Source organism: Electrona antarctica (genome assembly GCF_951216825.1).
Source record: "Electrona antarctica genome assembly, chromosome: 22".
In the NCBI taxonomy this organism is placed as follows: Eukaryota; Metazoa; Chordata; class Actinopteri; order Myctophiformes; family Myctophidae; genus Electrona; species Electrona antarctica.
The window spans coordinates 30184784-30205624 of NC_136805.1; the positions used below are offsets into that span (position 1 = coordinate 30184784).

General features: G+C 44.2%; 2 protein-coding genes across 4 annotated transcripts in view; both read left to right on the plus strand.

Moving 5' to 3' along the window:
* The window catches only part of dnmbp (dynamin binding protein), a 95645-nt gene extending 87358 nt beyond the window's left edge, over positions 1-8287 (plus strand). For all 3 annotated transcript variants that reach the window (XM_079492966.1, XM_079492967.1, XM_079492968.1), the window contains 9 exons: positions 383-582; positions 1339-1469; positions 1902-2006; positions 2158-2286; positions 2755-3090; positions 3671-3862; positions 4961-5159; positions 5440-6134; positions 7362-8287. In XM_079492966.1, the coding sequence (XP_079349092.1) occupies positions 383-582; positions 1339-1469; positions 1902-2006; positions 2158-2286; positions 2755-3090; positions 3671-3862; positions 4961-5159; positions 5440-6134; positions 7362-7547 (2173 nt within the window). In that variant the 3' untranslated portion in view covers positions 7548-8287. The remainder of the gene's footprint in view (positions 1-382; positions 583-1338; positions 1470-1901; positions 2007-2157; positions 2287-2754; positions 3091-3670; positions 3863-4960; positions 5160-5439; positions 6135-7361) is intronic.
* Positions 8288-10774: 2487 nt separating this feature from the next.
* On the plus strand, positions 10775-20515 carry habp2 (hyaluronan binding protein 2; the record flags this gene model as incomplete). The annotated part of the gene is made up of 11 exons (XM_079492330.1): positions 10775-10837; positions 12629-12725; positions 14405-14521; positions 14780-14896; positions 15323-15494; positions 16078-16169; positions 16591-16837; positions 17279-17421; positions 17867-18004; positions 19325-19470; positions 20307-20515. The coding sequence occupies 11 exons, from the start codon at positions 10775-10777 to the stop codon at positions 20463-20465; spliced, it is 1491 nt and encodes a 496-aa protein (XP_079348456.1). The 3' UTR covers positions 20466-20515.
* Between the last annotated feature and the right edge of the window lie 326 nt (positions 20516-20841).

The window sequence follows — 20841 nt, forward strand, 5'->3', positions numbered from 1 at the left end:
TTTATATATAAAAAAAAAAAATGTTAATTTAATACATATAATTGATTTGGGGGTAATGGGGCTTAAGAGCTTGAACAGACTAATTGATTTAGTCGATTGTTAAAAAATATATATATTCTTTGATTAATTTATATAAATGCAACAACATATGAAAGAACCTGGTACTCGGTAGAGTAATCAATAGTCGGCAGCACTAAGGTTTCCAACTGGTGCCTTTCAAGCTCTTATTTTCCCGTCTTTCTCTCAATCTGTTTGTCATCTTTCACGCTCTCTGTTGCTTTTTCCCTAAATTTAACACCTGCTTCTCTCTCTCTCTCTCTCTCTCTCTCTCTCTCTCTCTCTCTCTCTCTCTCTCTCTCTCTCTCTCTCCCCCTCCCTCCAGGGGGAAGACCAACTACATCAACCTGGGTTCGTTCCTGATCAAGCCGGTGCAGAGGGTGATGCGCTACCCCCTCCTGATGATGGAGCTCCTGGGAGCCACTCCGGAGGGCCACCACGACCGGCCCCAGCTCACACTGGCCCTGCAGGCCGTCAAGGAGATCAACGTCAACATCAACGAGTTCAAGCGCCGGAAGGACCTGGGTATGCCTTCACTGCAACATAACCCCCCCCCTCCCCCAACTCAAACAAAATGTAATGACAAACTGAAATGGGTCAGAGGAGTGTGTGCAGGGCAGGCCCAGATCCCAAAGTCCAACTGAAGTTTAAAACCCTGTAGGGAGCCCCAAACTTCACAACTAACCAAGCTCTCTCTTGTGCTCGGGTGGCAGACCTCTGCTCTGCCTATAAGGAGTTTTAATAATAATAATAATAATAATACACACAACGAATACACTTTATTTGTATAGCACCTTTCATGACATGAAATGCAGCTCAAAGGGTTTTACAGAGCCAGAATAAAGCACAAGTGCTTTACAGAAAAAAGTACAAATAATTTAACAATGAAGCAAAGAGAAGCAAAAGCATAGAACATTAATATAGCGAAAAAGGCAGTGAATCGTGCAACACAGTACAGTGAGGACATGAATAACAGAGAATTAAAAAATCTACCAAAAGGCAAGAGTGAAGAAATGGGTCTTGAGCCTTTTCCTTAACCCATTCTAGGCGGGAACCCCTTTTGGTGTTAGCATTATATTATGCTTTAGCTATTGAAAAATAGCAGATCTACAAGCTACGAGCTTGTAGGTCTGCTATTTTTGAAAAATCAAAGAACGACTGACATGGAAACATAGCTTTTTCAGAAAACTGTCAGGACGTAGAAGACATTTTTAGAATCTGATCTCTGGTCAAAATGGGTTAAACGCTCTCTGACTCATGATCTCCCTCTACTGTCCGCAGTGGTGAAGTACAGGAAAGGGGACGAGAACACGCTGCTAGAGAAGATGTCCAAGCTGAGCATGCACTCCATCATCAAGAAGTCCAACCGCGTCAGCAGCCACATCAAACACCTGACCGGAATCTCACCGCAGGTGCAGCACTACAACCTTTGGCCTCTTGACCTTTTCTTTTCAGTTTTTTGTAGTGGTGTAAAGTAAAAAGTTTTCCTACGTACTGTACTTTTACAATGTTGAGGTATTTGTACTTGTACTTGATTATTTGCTATTTCCAATACTTCTACTCCACTGCAAAAACTTTAGTTACTGGTTGCTTTGTAGATTTTGATTATTATTACAAAACATACATTGGACACTTAAGCCCTATACACATTTTGGCCCTTTGAAAATAGCCGATCTACAATGCAACAGATTGTGAGCTTGTAGATCTGCTATTTTCAAAATATGTGTATACATTAGAAAACTTCAAATGGGACATTCTGCATAGTGAGTACTTTCTACCTTTGGTACTTTAATATAGTGTCTGATAATTTTCTCTTTCTCGCTTTTTTTCTTTTTTATCCTCAGATCAAAGACGAGGCATTTGATGAAACTGAGAAGAGGTTCCGGCTGCAAGAAAGACTGATCAAGTCATTCATCAGGGACATTTCTATGTACCTGCAACACATCAGGGTAGGAGGAACACATTTCTATGCACACACACACACACACACACACACACACACACACACACACACACACACACACACACACACACACACACACACACACACACACACACACACACACTTATTTCTCCTCATTGTGATGTGTTCTTGTGCAGGAGTCTGCGTCGGTGAAGGTTCTGGCTGCCATCAGTTTCTGTGACATCTACTCAGAGCGAAGCCCCTTCGACCCGGAGCGCTTCCAGAGAGCCCACCGCTCCATCAGCGACAAGCAGTTCACACAATTTGTACGACTTTCTATTATTCTGCTCATAGTTACCTGACGTCGCTTCAGTTTTTTGTTATTTTTTTATTGTGTATTTGAGTTGACTACACTGACTAAACAAGTACCTCCCGTAACCCATTAAGACCTGAGGCCCATTCTACAAAATGTCTTCTGAATCCAAACCGTTTTCTGAAAAAGCTTTGGTGCTCAATATGTATTTGGCCACGGACCCCCATCTCAAAAGGTTTCGTTCCAGGGACCCCCAGAAGCAAAGACTTGAGTTAAAAATGTCTGCTTTAAAAACATATGAATCATGAACTTGTACAGTAGATCTACAATTATTTTGAAAAAAATCATGATTTTATTTACATATAATAGCTAAATAAAAAAGATTGTGTCTTCCCGGTTTTTAATGGGATAACTCTCTCGTCTCTCCTCTCTCATCTCCTACTCTTCCTCTTCCTCCTCCTCTTGCCCTTCCACTGAGCAGAAGGAGCGCACGGAGAAGCTGGTCATCGAGCCTCTCTCGCAGCTCCTCCTCATGTTCGCCGGCCCCCACAAGCTGATCCAGAAGCGCTTCGACAAGCTGCTGGACTACGACAGCTGCAAGGAGCGCGCCGAGCTGCGCGGGAAGGACCGCCGCGTGCAGGACGAGCTGACGGCCGCGCGCAACAACTACGAGGCCCTGAACGCGCAGCTGCTGGACGAGCTGCCCAAGTTCCACACGGCGGCCGAGGAGCTGCTGACGGGCTGCGTGCGCGCCTTCGCCACGTCCCAGAAGGACTTCATGAAGAGGACGCTGGGCGAGCTGCAGCCCCTGATGCAGGTAGCGTAGCATTTAGCACAGTGGTTCCCAAGTTTTTAACCTGTGACCCAAAAGAGAAACTTGATTTCTCCCCGGGACCCAAACTAATAACTATAGTGAAAATAGCAGATCTGCAAGTTTACAATGTGGATAATTGGATGAATTAACACGATACGATTCAAATCACGATATTAGGTTCATGATATGAATTTTCACACGTTTTTGAACACATTTATTTTCCAGAGAAATTACCGAAAAATCTTTTTAAATTATTTCTCTTACACAAATCCAGTATTTTCTTCTTTTTTTCCTCTTTGTTTTCAATACTGTAGCAAATGACATGAAACTTTTGAATCATTTCTCTTCCACAAATCTCAAATCCTGTTTTTTTTAACAAAACTTTTAACTTACCCTCGTTTCATTCCTGAGGTAGATAAGCCAAGTACTATCCTCTTTTCAATACTGTGTAGCAACTAGCAAGCAAATGACAAGAACCTTTTACACAAATCTCAAATCCTTGGATCGCGATACATGTTTTTATATACGTAATATCGCTACATGCCTAATGAACGTCTCTCTCTCTCTCCCCATGTGTCTCCAGTTCGCTGCGAGCGGCAACACGGAGGGCAACCTGGTGTCTCTGTTCCAGGAGGAGTACGGCCGCGTCCTGCAGCTCCTGCAGAGCTTCAGCTTCTGTCCCGAGAGCCTGCCTCCTCCCGCCACGGCCGCCGCCCCGCGGAAAGACAAGAAGACCATGGAGAAACAGACCTCCAAGAAGAGCCTGCAAGGACCTGTGAGTGTCTGGACCACCCGTCACGTTTTTCAACCATCGACTGTATAAAAAAAAAAAAACTGGACAAAGTGACGCTATTGCTTTCTACAGAGCGTACATGAAGCCTATTTTGCAGCGATTTCAAATCCGCCGTCTTTCTATATCCGGTCTAGAAATGCAACCGGATGCTAATGCTATTGGCTGCAAATGCAGCGATTATCATTAATTTTAAAATGAATGGGACCACAATTTACTAAACACATATGATGATTTTAAAAAGACTAAACTAGTGATTGAAAACAAAGTGTTTATGAAAAGGTTTACTAATGTACTAAAACCAGTAAGACACCCTGGTGGGGAAGGAAGGACGGGTGGGGAGGGATCAACATATGGAAGGAGGTCAACAGGTCAGCTCCATATATGGAGATCTAAGGTGTAGAGGTGCTGGCCGGCTCCATATACATAAGATCTAGGTGATGATCCAGTCTTCTCCATGTATGGTTATCCAGAGTTAGATGAGGTCAGTGTCGTGATTTTCATATATGGAGATGGCCATATATGGTGTCACAGGGTGTGATGTCACAAGGCGTGACCATATATGGAGGCGTGATGTCACGAGGCATGACCATATATGGAGGCGTGGGAGACTAACTACAGTAACTGACGGACGGGAGAGATGCAGGTTTTCATAGTAAATGCGACCTATGGTCGCAATCAAGTGTAAAGTTCACCCAAAATCTCGATCTCATTAACAGTAGACAGTGAAATAGCGATAATAGCTGAACGAGAACCCAGAAGTGAGCTTCAATAGGCTCTGTTCCATTTAGTGTGCAGTGGTTCTCAACTTTTTCATTTCAAGCACCCCCACGACAAATGGAACCAAATGGACCCGTAAGGGAGTTTCACACCTGTATGTGGCCATTTGGAACCCACTCAAGGACACTTTGAGACCCACTGGTGTAGCAGAGTGTTTCCAAACGTGCACAATAGCAGCACCCTGACTCTGTTTGACCAGAATGGAACAGAGCCTTCATTAGTATCATTAATAACACTGCATAGAGCCCATTCCAGCCCCTTGGTCAGCCCAACCTCATTCATGTGTTTTTGTCCTGCCTTCAGCCCAACCTCAGCCTGCAGACGGACGCGCAGCGTGCGGGGCTTCTGGCGCGCTTCAGCCCTGACAAGCTGTTCCAGGCGGAGAGGAACTTCAACGCGGCGCAGGACCTGGACGTGTCGGTGCAGGAGGGGGACATGGTGGGAGTCATCAAGCAGCAGGACCCCATGGGTAGCCACAACCGCTGGCTCATCGATAACGGAGGTAAGGTTTGACCCCATGGGCAGCCACAACCGCTGGCTCATCGATACCGGAGGTACGGTCACTAAGCTGCTCTATGGGAGATGATGAGCAGCCGCTATGGAGCCTCAAAGTACAGAGACAAAACACTCTTGACAAATAAATTATACACAGATTTAAAAAAATAACGTTTTAGCTCGAGACCCAAAAGAGAGATTAAACATTTGCCTGGGACCCAAACTAGTGAAAATAGCAGATCCACAAACCACGGCTCTAATCGTTTTCCTCTTTCGTCCTCCTGCAGCGACCAAGGGCTTCGTGTACAGCTCCTTCCTCAAGCCCTACAACCCTCGCCGGAGCCACTCGGATGTGTCCATCGAGAGCCAGTCGTCCAACGAGTCTGGCTACGGCGGCTCGTCGCCCGTGTTCTCGCGCCAGAACAGCAACAGCACTCTGACCTTCAACCAGGAGACGGCCACCGTCAGCTTCTCCACGGCGGCTCAGCCGCCGCAGCCCGAGAGCCACTCGTCCCCTCGCCCCTCCCACAAGAGCCACCACAGGGACGCTCCCGCCCCGGCCTCCTCCACCAATCACAGCTCCTCCTCGGTGAACTCCTCGTCTCAGAATCCTCCTAATCACCACCGGGAGGTTTCGGAGCACGCGCATCACCATCACCGCACCACCGCCTCCTCCAATCACAGAGACACAGTGGACGGCAGGCGCTGGCACTCGGACGGTCGCAGGGACGCGCCGCAAGACGCAAGTCGCGCGAGAGGCCACAGGGAGACGGACACGTCGGAGACGGACTCTTGTTCGTCGCTGAGAGACGCTGACGCCTCGCTGAGGCATGGCGTCCAAACGGACAAGGGCTTCGGTTCACTTCGTCGACAGAACGGAGGAGAGGACGACGCCGGTGGCGGCGGTCGCAGGAAGTCTCGTTACCCTCCCGACGAATACGTGGAGCCAGAGCCGGAACCGGAAGACATAGATGGACACCAGGTGAGATAGTTGGTCCCGTATACTGTGTATATCTGTGTTGTCTAAGAACATAGTGTTTGTGGATTATGTTTAACCACTTGAACCCTAGAGTGAACCTTTTCTGGGCACGTCACAATAGGCAAATATTTGGTGGAAATAGACGACAATATCGCAACACGTTGGAATGTAAGCTTGTAGATCAGCTGTTTTTTGGCAAATACTATTGTACCTTAGTTGGGCTTTCTGTAGTCGCATTTGCAGTCTCTAGTCATGGAGCGGTGAGGGAACGGAGGAGAGGAGAGCGGGCTTAGTGGCCGTGGGGCTTAATGTCCCATTTGCCGTGGGGCTTAGTGTCCCATTGGCCGTGGGGCTTATTGTCCCATTGGCCGTGGGGCTTAATGTCCCATTGGCCGTGGGGCTTAGTGTCCCATTGGCCGTGGGGCTTAATGTCCCATTGGCCGTGGGGCTTAATGTCCCATTTGCCGTGGGGCTTAGTGTCCCATTGGCCGTGGAGCTTATTGTCCCATTGGCCGTGGGGCTTAGTGTCCCAGCAGAAGGTTGAAATCCAAGCCCCCAGTAAGGCTATCCAACGTTGAAGCTGCCACTACCTACTGGCGAAAAGTGGAACTGCAGCACATTCATGGAGGTGGACGGACGTTCAGTGACGTCATGTGCGTAACGTGTGTCATCCCAACTTCCACTCGCTCGAGCCACTGAGTTAGAATTGTACTTCCGGCAGTCTTCCGGGAGCTTCAAAACGCCACTGAGCAACTTCCATTGAATTGAATAGCAGGGGGTGGGGCTGTCGCTCCGGTCTCCTTTATTACTCTATGGTGAAACCATCCGTCAAGGTCTTCTGCCAAAAATATCCCATTGGCCATATAGTGCTAGTCTCCCATTAGCTTAGAGGCCAGCCAATCATGAACATCTCGCCAATACAATACATATGCTACTAAACCACGTGACTAAGACTACAAAGTCTGATCATTGATCAGCTCTGCAAACTGATTAAAAAGTACTGGGCCTGCCGCCTACTATACTGCCCTACAAAGCCAAAGTGCAGTAACTATGTTTTTGGAAACACTGACTTATTTGTGTATTCCAAAGGTCAAATTTAGACTTTGTGATTTTGGGGGATAAACAGTTACCTCAAGAACATATTTACAGGTAGTGTAATATCACTTATTTGCCGATATCTCATTTGGCTGACAATTTGAAACACTTTGCAAACTGGTCTTTCTCTTCCAGATCTACTACGCTCTCTACTCCTTCACCGCCCGCTGTGCCAACGAGCTGAGCATCTCGGCCAATCAACGCGTCCGCATCCTGGAGTTCAAGGACATGAACGGCAACGGCGAGTGGTGGCTTGGCGAGACGGAGGGCCAGCGGGGCTACGTCCCCTCCAACTACATCCGCAAGTCTGAATACACATGAGCTAACGAGGGTGGAGGACAGCACCACCACTGCCTTCAGTCAGTCAGACAGACAGACAGACAGACAGACAGACAGTCAGACAACACAGACAGAGAGTCCCTGTCCTTTATGGTCCCTTTTCCACCAAAAGAACTTTGTTCTAGAACTGGTTCCGTTCTAGATTCTTGGAACCTTGGTGCTTTCACGGAACCGCAGTGGCCATGTTTTGGTTCCAGTTTTGAACCAACTTTTAGGGTTCTGAACCAACTCATTTTCAGTGGAAACACTCTGGACTGGTTCAATATTAGGCAGGGGAAAATATCTGAACCGGTTCAACCTCGGTGGGAAAGGGCCAGAGAACTGTAGGAACGGACATTACTGCAGGACTAAACATGGAGTCTCCCGGCAAAAATGGAACAAGCGGAGAAAGCAGCCGGACGGACACCTGGCCACTCATTTTGGATCTGTTGTGGGATTTTTGCTAGTGAGAGGAACTTACCGGCTTGCTACTCTGGAAGCCGGTGTTATACGCCTATATTTATAGACCCTTTTTTTTTTTTTTTTTTTTACTTGCTGGGACCTTTATAATGATATACTGTTTTCCTTATAATACTGTATTATCGTAGCATACCCGCTCCCTAGGTATTCATTCCACATAGACTCTGGATGAGAACAGTATTGGGAGATCGCACGTTGGAGGTTTGCAATGGAAATGCGAATGTATTTTTTTTTGGGGGGGGGGGGGTTCGGACATTTGAAGATCTACACAGTACATCCGATGGCGTGCACTGGGTGTGTGGAGAACATGTTTGTGGCATGCGGGAGTTGCAGTAGCACTAATCAAGAATGTACGTTGAGATAAGTTTACAGCGCACGCCCATACGCGAGGCACTAGAAGACGATCCGTGGGTGTGGAGGTTTTTGAGCGAATGCGGAGCTGTGAAAAGCCAGTTGAGCTTGGAAAGGCATAAAGGTTTAAAGCTAATGCGTGGCATATATGGACATAAAACTGAGGTCCAGAACAGCACTCTCAATGATCATCTGAACTGACCGCGATGTTTGGGGCAAGACGGCCTTCTTCAATAGCACAAGTAGGCCGTCTCGTTCGAAATGTTTGTGCAGTTATGTGCCCAAGAAGGACACTAGTCTTTTTATGAAATGCTTTTCCAAGTCCAGAATTATTCCAAGTCCATGATACAAAACGAATCCTGAACAATTCCAGAATGGCAGAGGACTTCATCTGTGTTGTTTAGTAACACTCCTTTTGGACGTTTAACACAGTCACTATCAGCTGGGTGAAACCAACAGGGTGATGACCCTGATATGCTCTTTGAGAGGAGGTTCAAAAAAAGAAGATAGAGAGAGAGATAAGGAAAAACAGGTATGTATCTTAATGCAGAATTGTGACCTCCTCCCTCTCCTCACTTGACATGATATATAAAACAATGCTGTATATTGAGAATGTATTGATGCACTCCAGTGTAAAAGTGATCACTGTTTTCATTTGAAATAAAACAAAACGGCTGAGAGGTGCAAATGGACGTCTGTGATCTTTTCATGTTTTGTTTGTAGACCGCTTGGTTCCCAAACCTTTTAGCCTGAGACCAAAGAGAGAAATGTTCTCCCTATCTCCCTAGTGAAAATAATGATTTAAATAATTATGTAATTTATTTGATTTTCTATTTATTCATGAAATTATTTAGAAATCTATTAAATGTAGGAAACACAAAAAAATCACACGTGTGAACTGAGTGGTGCAACTCCCCTCTCCCCCTGCCTCTCTCTCTCTCTGTAATTAGCAGGCAACAGTGCAACACTATCTCTCTCTCTGTTTCTGGCACAACAGCGCCACTTTTGCCCCTACTGGTACTCCAAACATTGGGACATAGTCCCATAGTCCGTCCCATAGGGACATTGCTGTTCCTTGGAGTGGTTGCACCACTCAAAAAAATCAGACCAGTCTGAAGTGAGTCCTGTTGGTACTCTAAACATAGGGACATAGGTTGGGACCTTTACAGTCTATGGTTGGGACATAGGGACATTGCTGTTCATTGGAGTGGTTGCACCACTCAAAAAAGTGGATATTTACTGCGACCCATGTAAATGTGTCCGTGACCCAGAAATAGGCCCCGGCCCGCTGTTTTGTGAAACACTGACATCGATGACTGCTGATGATGAAACACTATTGATAACGTCTCCTAATGTAGAATGCTGAGACTGCATTCTAACAACACTTTTCTATAACCATTTCGGTCTGAGGCCGATTCTAAAAACGCCTTCTAAAGGGGTTCCCGTCCAGAAGGGCTAAAACCTGTAGGCAATTTGTGAAAATGACAGCTCTACAACCTCACAATGTGTTACCTGGCAATGTATTATGGGGTTATAGATCAGCAATTTCATTTGAGCTATTATTCATATAGAGGGTATGCGCGTGACATCATCAAACCAGGAAGTTATGCAGGAACGCCTACTGACTAGTGGCAAAAAACTACTTTCTGGCCTTGACAGCCCAGACATCCACACAGAAAAGTCCTATCTGATTGCATTAAACAACATTAAACAATGTTAAACTCACTTTGCATGTTGCTTTGCCACTCGATTTGCCACTTGATGTGCCATTCACTTTAAGCATGCGCATACCCTCTATAAGATCACATATGAGATAATATATTTCAGCTAGGGCTAAGATTCCGTCCATTAATGTGTTCATAGCTTCACCATTCAGATTGATTGCATTGCGTACCTAATAATAAAGCACAATTAAATAGGAACACTGAATTACAGTACAATATTTCTCATAATACAAACATTTCCAGTTGTTGTGAATGTGTCTTATGTCACGCGTCTGTCCGTTACGCTTGCACAGCAATCTCTGGCGCATTGGGAAACCCACGCTCGGCAAACAAACAAGAGTTAGACCATCAGCATGTATTGATTGTAGAAACATTTAACCGCTTAAAACCTCAATACTTGACCTTTGGCTCCCTATGGCACAAAGTCCCCTGTTAAGTTGTTGTCCTACGGACATAACCATAAGAAGAGTGCAGATTTTCCCCCCTTTTTTTTCTTTCTTTTCTTTTTGTTTAAGTTGAAATCTCTTGAGTGGAGTCTCCTGTGGGAAATCAATGCTTGGTAGCTGATTAACAGGTAGGTGGATCTGTGTGCTTTCCAAAGTGAGTATTTAAGGTGACAGAGTCCCAATGAACAGATTTACTTCTGGACTGGTCAGTGGCATCGTCGGCAACAGCATGGGTTTCTCTCTGACCCTGATGAGCCTGTGTGTTCTCTCAGCCCTGGGACACGGCATTCATGTGAGTAACGGCCAATAAATACCAAAATGTTATATTGCATTAGTTTTACATTTGGGGCCTTTACATAGAGCAGTTGCTAGTCACAGCCAACACATCAAATAAGTTCATTGACTTTTAGATTTTTACCATTCTACTTTTTCCAGGGTCTTAAATTGACACCTCATGTGGCCATAGAAATAATTCAACTTCAATGTAAAAATGGGTTGTGAGGCTCATCTTTTAAGCTTGATCTATGTTTGACCTACTGTTTCTTTTTGCGCAACATCATATCCATGCAGTTGTGTAGTTTCAAACATTTGCAATGCAAGGCTACAGTGCAACCACTGTCTGTTCAAGTGCCACTTTAACCCAATGAAACCAGACAAGCATCGGTGTCATTTTAGTGTTGGCTATTAAAAAATAGCATATTTACAAGCTTTTTAAAATTTAACTCTTCTGGGGGGCCCTGGCACAAAACATTTTCAGATGGGGGTCCGCGGCCATACGGAAAAGTTTGAGAACTACTGATTTTGAATGCATTTGTGGGTTTTAATAATTGGTTAATACATTTTTCCTTCTGATGAACCTTGCTGTAGGTCATTGATGAAACAGCCGACGCAGGTGGTAAGAGCGATTTTAAGTTGCATTTCTCTCCTAAATTTAAACTGCTTTATTTGTACAGAAAGAGGTAAAGGTAACAGTGTGTTGTTGTTGTTGTTATTGTTTCCCCCGTCGACAGCTTATGAATCTGATTATTCAGCCGACACTGGGGGGCCAGGTGGTAAGAGCGATTTTAAGTTGCATTTCTCTCCTAAAATTGAAACTTCTTTATTTGTACAGAAAGAGGTAATGTTGTAATTGTTTCCCTCTGCCGACAGCTTATGAATATGAATACTATGATTACGAGGTTGTGCCAGAAGAAGAGACTACTTATGATGATCATGACTGGCTGTATGACCTTATAGACTCCTTCTCAACAAGTAAGTCAGATAACTGTTACACCATACCATGAGTGCAAGTCAATTCTGGAACATTATTTGTATTCGTAAAAATAATGTGTGCATCCGTAAAATCTTTTTACGAATGCACACATTATTTTTACGTATGCACACATTTATTATTATACTTTTATTATATTATTTGTATGAATAAAAATAATATTGGAATAAAAATGACCCCATATCTAACCTTTTTTTATTTTTTGTAAAACAAATTATAATCTTGATCCTATAAGAAGTGGTGTAAATTACATTTACTCAGGTAATTTTCTTTTTAGGAAAATGTTTAGGTACTTTTGCTTCCACTCCACTACATCTCAGAGGCAAATATTATACATTTAGCCTACTCCACTACACTTATTTGAAAACTTTAGCTACTAATTACTTTGTAGATTTCGATTATTATTACCATACACACAAACTCCTTCAGCCCTATATGCATTTCGGCCATTTGAATATAGCCAATCTACACATTGTGAGTAGCTTGTAGATCTGCTATTTTCAAAAGGTTTGTATACATTTGAAAACTGATGAGATGGGACATTCTGCATAATGAGTACTTTCTACTTTTGGTAGTACATTTTGATGCCACTACCGTCGATACGTTTTGACTTTTGAAGTCAATTTTTTAATTGCATACTTTTACTTGTAACAGAGGAGCATTTCTACATGGTATGGCATTGATACTTTTACATAAGCAAAAAAATGTAGTGCTTTTTTCCACCACTGGTGCGTATGAGTGGGTGTGGATGGGTCGGTGACAGTTGTGCGTTGACCATTATTATCAGATGAGTGTGATCCAAACCCGTGTCAGAACGGCGGCAGCTGTGACAATCAATCAAACACCACTGCTGACGGAGGCTTCGTGTGCATGTGTCCTGAGCGCTTCACTGGCAAGAAGTGTCAGACAGGTACGACAACTCCTTTTGTTTAACCCATTCAGGCCTGACGTCGAAATTTAAAAAAATATGTTTTCTAAATAATGACAATTTTCTGAAAGATTTGAGGCATATTTTAACGATTTTTCAAAAATAGCAGACCTACAAGCTCGTAGCGTGCCACTCGGTGGCTTGTAGATCTGCTATTTTTCAATAGCTAAATTACAACATAATGTTTAACCCATTTTGACCTGAGATCAGATTCTAAAAATGTCTTCTACATCCTGACAGTTTTCTGAAAAAGCTATGTTTCTATGTCAGTCGTTTTTCGATTTTTCAAAAATAGCAGACCTACAAGCTCGTAGCGCGCCACTCAGTGGCGCGCTATGAGCTTGTAGATCTGCTATTTTTCAATAGCTAAAGCATAACATGATGCTAACACCAAAAGGGGTTCCCGCCCAGAATGGGTTTTAATCTCCTACGCTCTTTGGCGTACAGTATGCAAGGCCATGCAAGTGCTGCTGTTGTACACTGTGCTGTTACCGTACGGCAAAAAGGTGATTTCAAAAGATTCAAAAAATAAAATAAAATATATACATTTTAAAACAAACAAACAAATCTAATAAATTCCATGAATATATCTATTTTTTTATAATGAAGAAGTAGTGAAAATTGCCGAGCTATGCGCGCTTGTAGATCTGCTATTTTCACTAGTTTGGGTCTCTTTTGGGTCTTTGACCTGAAAAGTTTGGGAACCACTGCTTTATTATAGCATACGTTATTATTATTATACGTTTTAATATCGTACCCAGTTCGTTCGAACCCATAACTCTGAGAGTGTACAAAATAAACGGGAACGGGTCCATTTGGTCCCAATGGGTTCCAGTTATACAGCTATAAATCTGTCCATGCAGAAGGTGAATGCACATTGTAGTCAAACAATTATTGGAGCAAGCAGTCTTTTCCTCGCAAGGCTTTTTCTCTCTCAGCCCATCTCCAATAGTCAATAGAGTCATGTCTTTCACAGCCCTTGTGACTCAGTGGTCTCATGACAAAGTAGACAGACACGGCCTGACAATAATTAATAATATCCTCTCTTTGGCAGAGCGAGATGGAGTTTAGTAAAATGGTTGGGAATGGTCTGATTCAGTCATTACAGTATCTCAACAATCTGCCTGATCAATGGCTCCTCAGCTCAATCAAAGACAGACATTCAGGGCTAAGGGCTTAACTGACAACCTGGCTGTAGAAAAGGCAACCAGTCAGGGCAGTGAAGCGTTACCATGGGACAGCATAACAAACATGTAATGAAATAAATACATGATATAGACATACTGTAATAGCAATTTCTATTAACCCATTTTGGGCGGGAACCCCTTTTGGTGTTAGTCTTTAGCTATTGAAAAATAGCAGATCTACAAGCTCATAGCGCGCCACCGAGTGGCGCGCTATGAGCTTGTAGGTCTGCTATTTTTGAAAACTGTCAGGATGTAGAAGACATTTTTAGAATCTGATCTCAGGTCAAAATGGGTTAAACACAGAATTTCACTCTTCCATCATATTGTAATTGCTTAATAATTATAAAGGCCTGACATATGAAGTTGATTATAAACTTCCATTCGACTGTACCAACTGTTCTCTATAATACTAGGTGTGTTCCATACTGACTGTACTGTATATGTGTTCCATACTGACTGTATATTGTTCTGCAGTGAGAGATGGTTGCAAGAATGTGAAATGTGGCCACGGACACTGTGTGGCAACAGCTGTTCCTCCATACCATGAGTGCAAGTGCAAAGTCCCCTACAAACTGCCCGACTGCAAGAAAGGTACGTTTTGAACCACATTATCTCTATCTCTAGAATAGATTTCATAGTCATTATGCATGACTTGTGAAAAAAACACTGAACTAGATAACTCCAATCTCCTCAAATTTACTTCACATTTGTATACTCGTTCCTGGTGAAATGCAAAACCTACAGAGAGACGATGAGGATAAGATAAATGCTCATACACCCACTGGAACAGTGATTGATTGATTGATTGATTGATTGATTGATTGATTGATTGATTTTCTATGTTTACAGTGGCCCCGTGCAATCCCAGCCCATGTGAAAATGGAGGTACTTGTATCAAGGGTCGCTCACGGCCATTCTACAGCTGTGGCTGTCCAAATGGATTCAGCGGGAAGTTCTGCCAACTTGGTAAATACATTGTTACAACCATCATTTGTTTGAGTGATACATGTAGATACCGCATTCCAAGATACAGTCGATTCCTCTGCAAAATAAGCAAGTCTTTGTCAAGGACTGTAGTCGCATCTTTCTCAACATCAGAAACTGCATATGATCAATACCCATCTACCCACCTGTAAAAAAAGAAAGAAAAGAAAATGCTGAAAAAGAAAGGGGAGAATTAAAAATAAACAAAGAAGAAAAGGAGAGTGAAGAAGAGAAAAGAAAAGAGAGAGACGAAAAAAAGAGAGAGTGAAAACAGCATTTTGACTGGTTGATGCGCCCCATGAGTTGTGCTCTAGGGTTAGGGAAAATCAAAAATCACACCCTCAAATGTCAGACACCACCTTCACTAATGACTATAAAAATCGTTGCATTAATTGTGCATGTTTCCAGGGCCTAATGACTGCTCTGAGGGAGACGGAGAGTCGTACAGAGGTAAGGTGAGCGTGACGGACGGGGGAGAAGAGTGCCTGTACTGGAACTCCCACATGATCACCAAGACGGGAAGCGATCCGCTCACCGAATACCAGGGCGACACCGGCATTGGACCACACAACTACTGCAGGTGATGGGGCCAATTGATTCATTATAGGTTTGTGTACAGTATGTGTTACAGTGAAATCCTCAGAGGCAATGCAACTCAGAGAGTGTACTCCTTCTGGAGTACAGCTACGCACAGAGCCTTCTAGTAACACTGAGGAGAAGTTCGAGAGTGTAAAATAGACCCGTAATGGTCCATTCGCAGGGTTAAATGGGGCGGCTGTGGCTTAAGGAGGTAGAGCAGGTCGTCCCATGATCCGTGGGTCGACGGTTCGAATCCCGGTTCCTCCTGTCCACATGTCGAAGTGTACTTGGGCAAGACACTGAAGCCCACATTGCCTCCAATGAGTTGGCCGGTGCCTCACATGGTAGCGCGCCACCATTGGTGTGTGAATGTGGGACGCTGGCGTTGACTGTTCGCCCCTTCACCTCCCAATGTATGAATGAATGAAACATTGTAATGCGTTTTGAGGGCTTATCAATTATTATAATTAAATTGACACTCAGTTTAGTTGTTAACTTACTTAATTACTTACTCAGGCCTCGGCCTAATGCGTATAAAACTGAGGGTCTGAGAAATTAACCCGTTTGAGAATCACTGCTTTCAGGAACCCGGATGGAGAGAGCAGTCCCTGGTGCTTCCTAGACAAGAACGGCACTCTGAAGTGGGACTTCTGTACAGTCAGGAAATGCTCTGCAGGTACACGCACGCACAGCTCTGCAGGTACACGCACGCACGCATGCATGCACGCACGCACGCACGCACGCACGCACGCACGCACGCACGCACGCACGCGCACACACACACACACACACAATTATATTGCATTATTATTTTGCAGATATGTTATGATTTTATTTGTTTGTGTTATTTACTGTCCTGTTTGAGATCAATTGCACAGGCCTTTATTGTTCTAAGCTTTCCTTTTTAATCTCACTGTATGTACTTTCTGTGTGAAGTGCTATAAATAAAATGTACTTACTGTTAATCACACTGACACACACACACACACACACACACACACACACACACACACACACACACACACACACACACACACATACACACACACACAGAGCCCTGCGCTCATGCTACCTCTTTCACTCCCCATCCCGTCCAGCTCCAGCCACGCAGCCGCCTCCAACCCCGGTCAAGCCGGACGTCATCGCGGGCCAGTTCTCCCAGTGCGGCCGGCCCCAGACGGTGCGCACGGGCAGGATCTACGGGGGCAGGAAGCCCCTGGCCGGGGCTCACCCGTGGCAGGTGTCCCTGCAGTTCCGGCCCGCCCCTGGCGCCGGAGACTTCCACCACCTGTGTGGAGGGATCCTCATCGAGTCCTGCTGGGTGCTCACTGCCGCTCACTGCATGTAAGGATAGCTGCGCCAAACACTCACTCATCTGTCCCTGAGTGTGTACGCAGATAGGCCTATATCTATACCACTTTCAGACTGGCTTTCCCTACTTAACCCCCCCCCCCCCCCCCCCACACACACACACACACACACACACACACACACCCTTCTTGTTTGTCCATTTTGATTTTGTTTTCTAGTTTTTAACCTTTTAACCTTTTTAACTAGTTTTGTAATACAATTGTTTTTACTTCTGTTCTGTAAAGCGACTTTGGGTACCTTGAAAAGCGCTATATAAATCGTATATATTATTAATATTATTATGTTTACTTTTCAGGAAATTAAAAATATTACTTTTCTCAGGAAATGAATAATAATAAATCCAATAAATAATGGACCTTGATATGAAAAGGGCGGGAAAATCACTGTTGATTGACGGCTAGCTTGTTCTTCCAGTAAGCCGGGGGTGGACATGCAGGTGGTGATGGGGGGCGTGGACCTGGAGAGACGCGAGGAGAACGAGCAGGTGGTCCCCGTGCAGAGAGTCATCGTTCACGAGGACTACACGGCCACGCCCAGCGCGCTGCACAATGACATCGGTGAGCTCCACTGCTGGAAGAAAGGACTCACATTTTAACCCTATAGGACTGAGACAAGATTCTACAAATGTCTTTGTAGTGCTTCAATGTATTAACTTCTTGATAATTGAAAGTGGTCTACTGCAATTCTGGACTATTTTAAAACTATGAAAAGCCAATTGAAGAATGCCAAAAACAAGCAAAGATTTAACCAAAATTACACAAACATAATACTCCACAAGCTCACAACGTGCCACGGCATGGTCTTGTGACCTTATATACCAGATATTTTTGCTTTTTATTGTACAACAAAGTGTGTATGGCTTAAATGGGTGATAAATGAAAGGAATAGTAGTATTGGTGTTGTACTTAATTAGCAATATCCAGATAATAGTATCTAGTATACTATCACATATTGTACTGTAATAGGAATAATGTCATTAATGTGTCGACGGTGTCTCCTCAGCCTTACTGCAGCTCAAAGTCACAGACAGTCCATACTGTGCCAAGGAGAGTCGCTTTGTGAAGACAGCCTGTCTGCCCAACCAGCTGTTCTCGGATGGAAAGGAGTGTGTCATCTCTGGATGGGGAGCTACTGAAACTCGTATGTAATCCAACGACATATTACTACTGAAACTCGTATGTAATCCATCAACATATTACTACTAAAACTCGTATGTAATCCAACGACATATTACTACTAAAACTCGTATGTAATCCATCAACATATTACCACCATGGGGAATCCAACTACTGTAGGTTCAAGGTTCTTTATTATTTGTCTCCCGAGGAAGAAATGTGTCTTAGACAAAGGGCCCGCATGCAAGCGTAGCCCTTATGCCCATGTCGCCGCAGTGCAGCGCCAACAGTGCAACATCAGAAAAAGAAAACAGAAAAGAAGGGGGGGAGGGGGAGCATAGAGGGGGGGGGGGGGGGGGGGGTAAGAAGATGTCACATCACCTTACAATTATCATTGTATAGTGCAGGCACGGAATGTACTTGGGTGGGGGGATAGGGGCGGGGGGGGGGGGGGGGGGGGGGGTGGCGGGGGCTTGGGCCAGACACAAAAAAGGAAGGAAAAAAAGATAGGGTTTTATTTTGGAGCATTGACAGGTGGCACAGACCATCCAGAATGAGTTGGAGGAAAGCGGAAAGGTGACCTCTTTTTATTTCAAACTTGTAGGCGTGTTTGTTTTCACTCCTTTGACCGTTCTAGGAGCACAAGTCTGCATTTAAATTAAATAGACGATGTGAACAGGCAGACTCGCATGGTAGAAAATACCATTAAAAAAGGTACAAATTAAGTTCCTTTTGGCGTACGGGTGAGGCTTGAGGAAATGTCATGGGGTCAACAAAATCAGTAAGTTTCATAAAAATCCACACATTGCATTTTGAAATATCTTGTGTGCAAACAATCCACAAGCGGTCAGTCAATCCGCAGCATGGACAGGAGGTTATTCCTCTGTTTACAGTCCAAAGTCCAGAGTGCACCTGTCACTCCCCCAGTAACACAAATAGAGGAATGTCAGCAGTTCATTCACGTCCAACACATCAGTCAGCTGTTTGTATCTGTGCAGGGGTAAAAAACAGTGATACTCTTTTAATTATTTGAACAAATATTGCACGCGCCGCTCCTGGCACGAAACCTTTTCAGATGGGGGATACATTCATGTGCGAAAATGAGAACTAGTGAAGTAAAAGAACAAAACAATATATATATATACTGTGTGTTCTTTGTGTCTTTTGCAGTGTTCATTTTGTCTAAGACCAAAAGACTAAGGTTTTTCGACTAAGACTAGACTAAGACTAAACAATTTCAGATGACTAAATAGGACAAAAACCAAAAGGTGTGTTATTCATAACTTAAGACTAAATCAATATTTGCTGTCAGAATTAACACTGTTGTGCTGGTTGTGTCCCTCAGAGGAATACGGTAGCAGTCAGCTGCTGAGTGCCCGTGTCCTGCTCATCTCCCAGAACCGCTGCACGGCTCCTCACGTCTATGGAAACACTCTGGATGACTCCATGTTCTGTGCTGGATACATGGGAGGCAAAGTGGACTCCTGCCAGGTACTGTGCGTGCGTGCGTTCGCGCGCACGTGAGTATGTGTGTGTGTGTGTGTGTGTGTGTGTGCGTGCGTGAGTGCGTGTGCACCATTGTACCACAGTTGATTGTGATTCCAAGGACTGAGCACTCCGTCTTATTAAGTTAATCTGTATGATTTTCTGCACTCGCCAACACTTCAAAGGCATATATTTTAGATATATTTTGCAGAGAACCTAAGAATACAACTGGGACCAAGTGGCATGTTACAAACCATGTAGATATTTTTGTATTTAGCTCTTTCTTGTTTGATCTCCTTGCCCCCCCTCCCCCCTCCCCTTCTTCTTCCGTTTCTTACTTCTACGAAATAACGATACGATGGGAACGATGCACAAAAACGAATTTCACCAACTTCTTCACTTCTGTAAACCTGTGATGTGACAATAAAGCTGATTCTGTATTGATTAAGACTTTACCCTGACTTTGTCAAAACCAGATGATGGTGTTTACATGAAAATGTCAATGTATTGCCTCAACCGGCGTAAGGTCAGAGTATTAGGGACCTATCTTGCCCTAAGGTGAAAATAGCTGTTCATCGACAATTCGACATGTTGTGAGCTTAAAGTTCGGCTATTTTAACTATTTTAAAATCGTTTTCAAAATACTAAAAGAAAATGCCAAAAACGTTTAGGCATAAGGGGTAAGACGGGGCCCATTGTGTGCCAGTAAACAACAGGATAAATGATCGAGGACAGCTGAGGAACGAGAAAAGCCATTCAAGGAGTGTTGGAGTTTAGGCTGTACTCATCTCCGATAATGACCCCTAAATGGCCCTATACTGACTCTTTCTTTGTCTTTACAGGGTGATTCGGGAGGTCCCCTGGTGTGTGAGCGTGATGGAGCTCACTATGTGAGTGGCGTGGTGAGCTGGGGCAAGGGCTGTGGCGAGAAGAACAAGCCTGGCGTCTACGCCAATGTTCACAAATATGTGGATTGGATTGCTGCCAAAATCATCTCTTAGAGACACCATTTGTGTGTGTGTGTGTGCGTGTGCGTGTGCGTGTGCGTGTGCGTGTGCGCGCGTGCGTGCGTGTGTGTGTGTGCGTGCGTGCGTGCGCGCGTGTGTGTGTGTGACTCGTGAACACACCAAGAAAGACCTTCCACTTTAAAAAAAATGTTTTGCCTTTTTTCAACATCTTCACTAATGCCCAATATGGAATGCTAATTCCGTCTACTCTACATACTCTGCGTCGCAGAGGTAGACTGTGGCTGGTTTCAAAATGTGCCTAGCAATATTCTATTAGCTCACTCCATCGATGATGTCACTGGTAGGCAGGTTTAACTGTCCACAGAGTGAGTAGACAGAAATGGTATCATCTTATAATGAGCATGAGTGA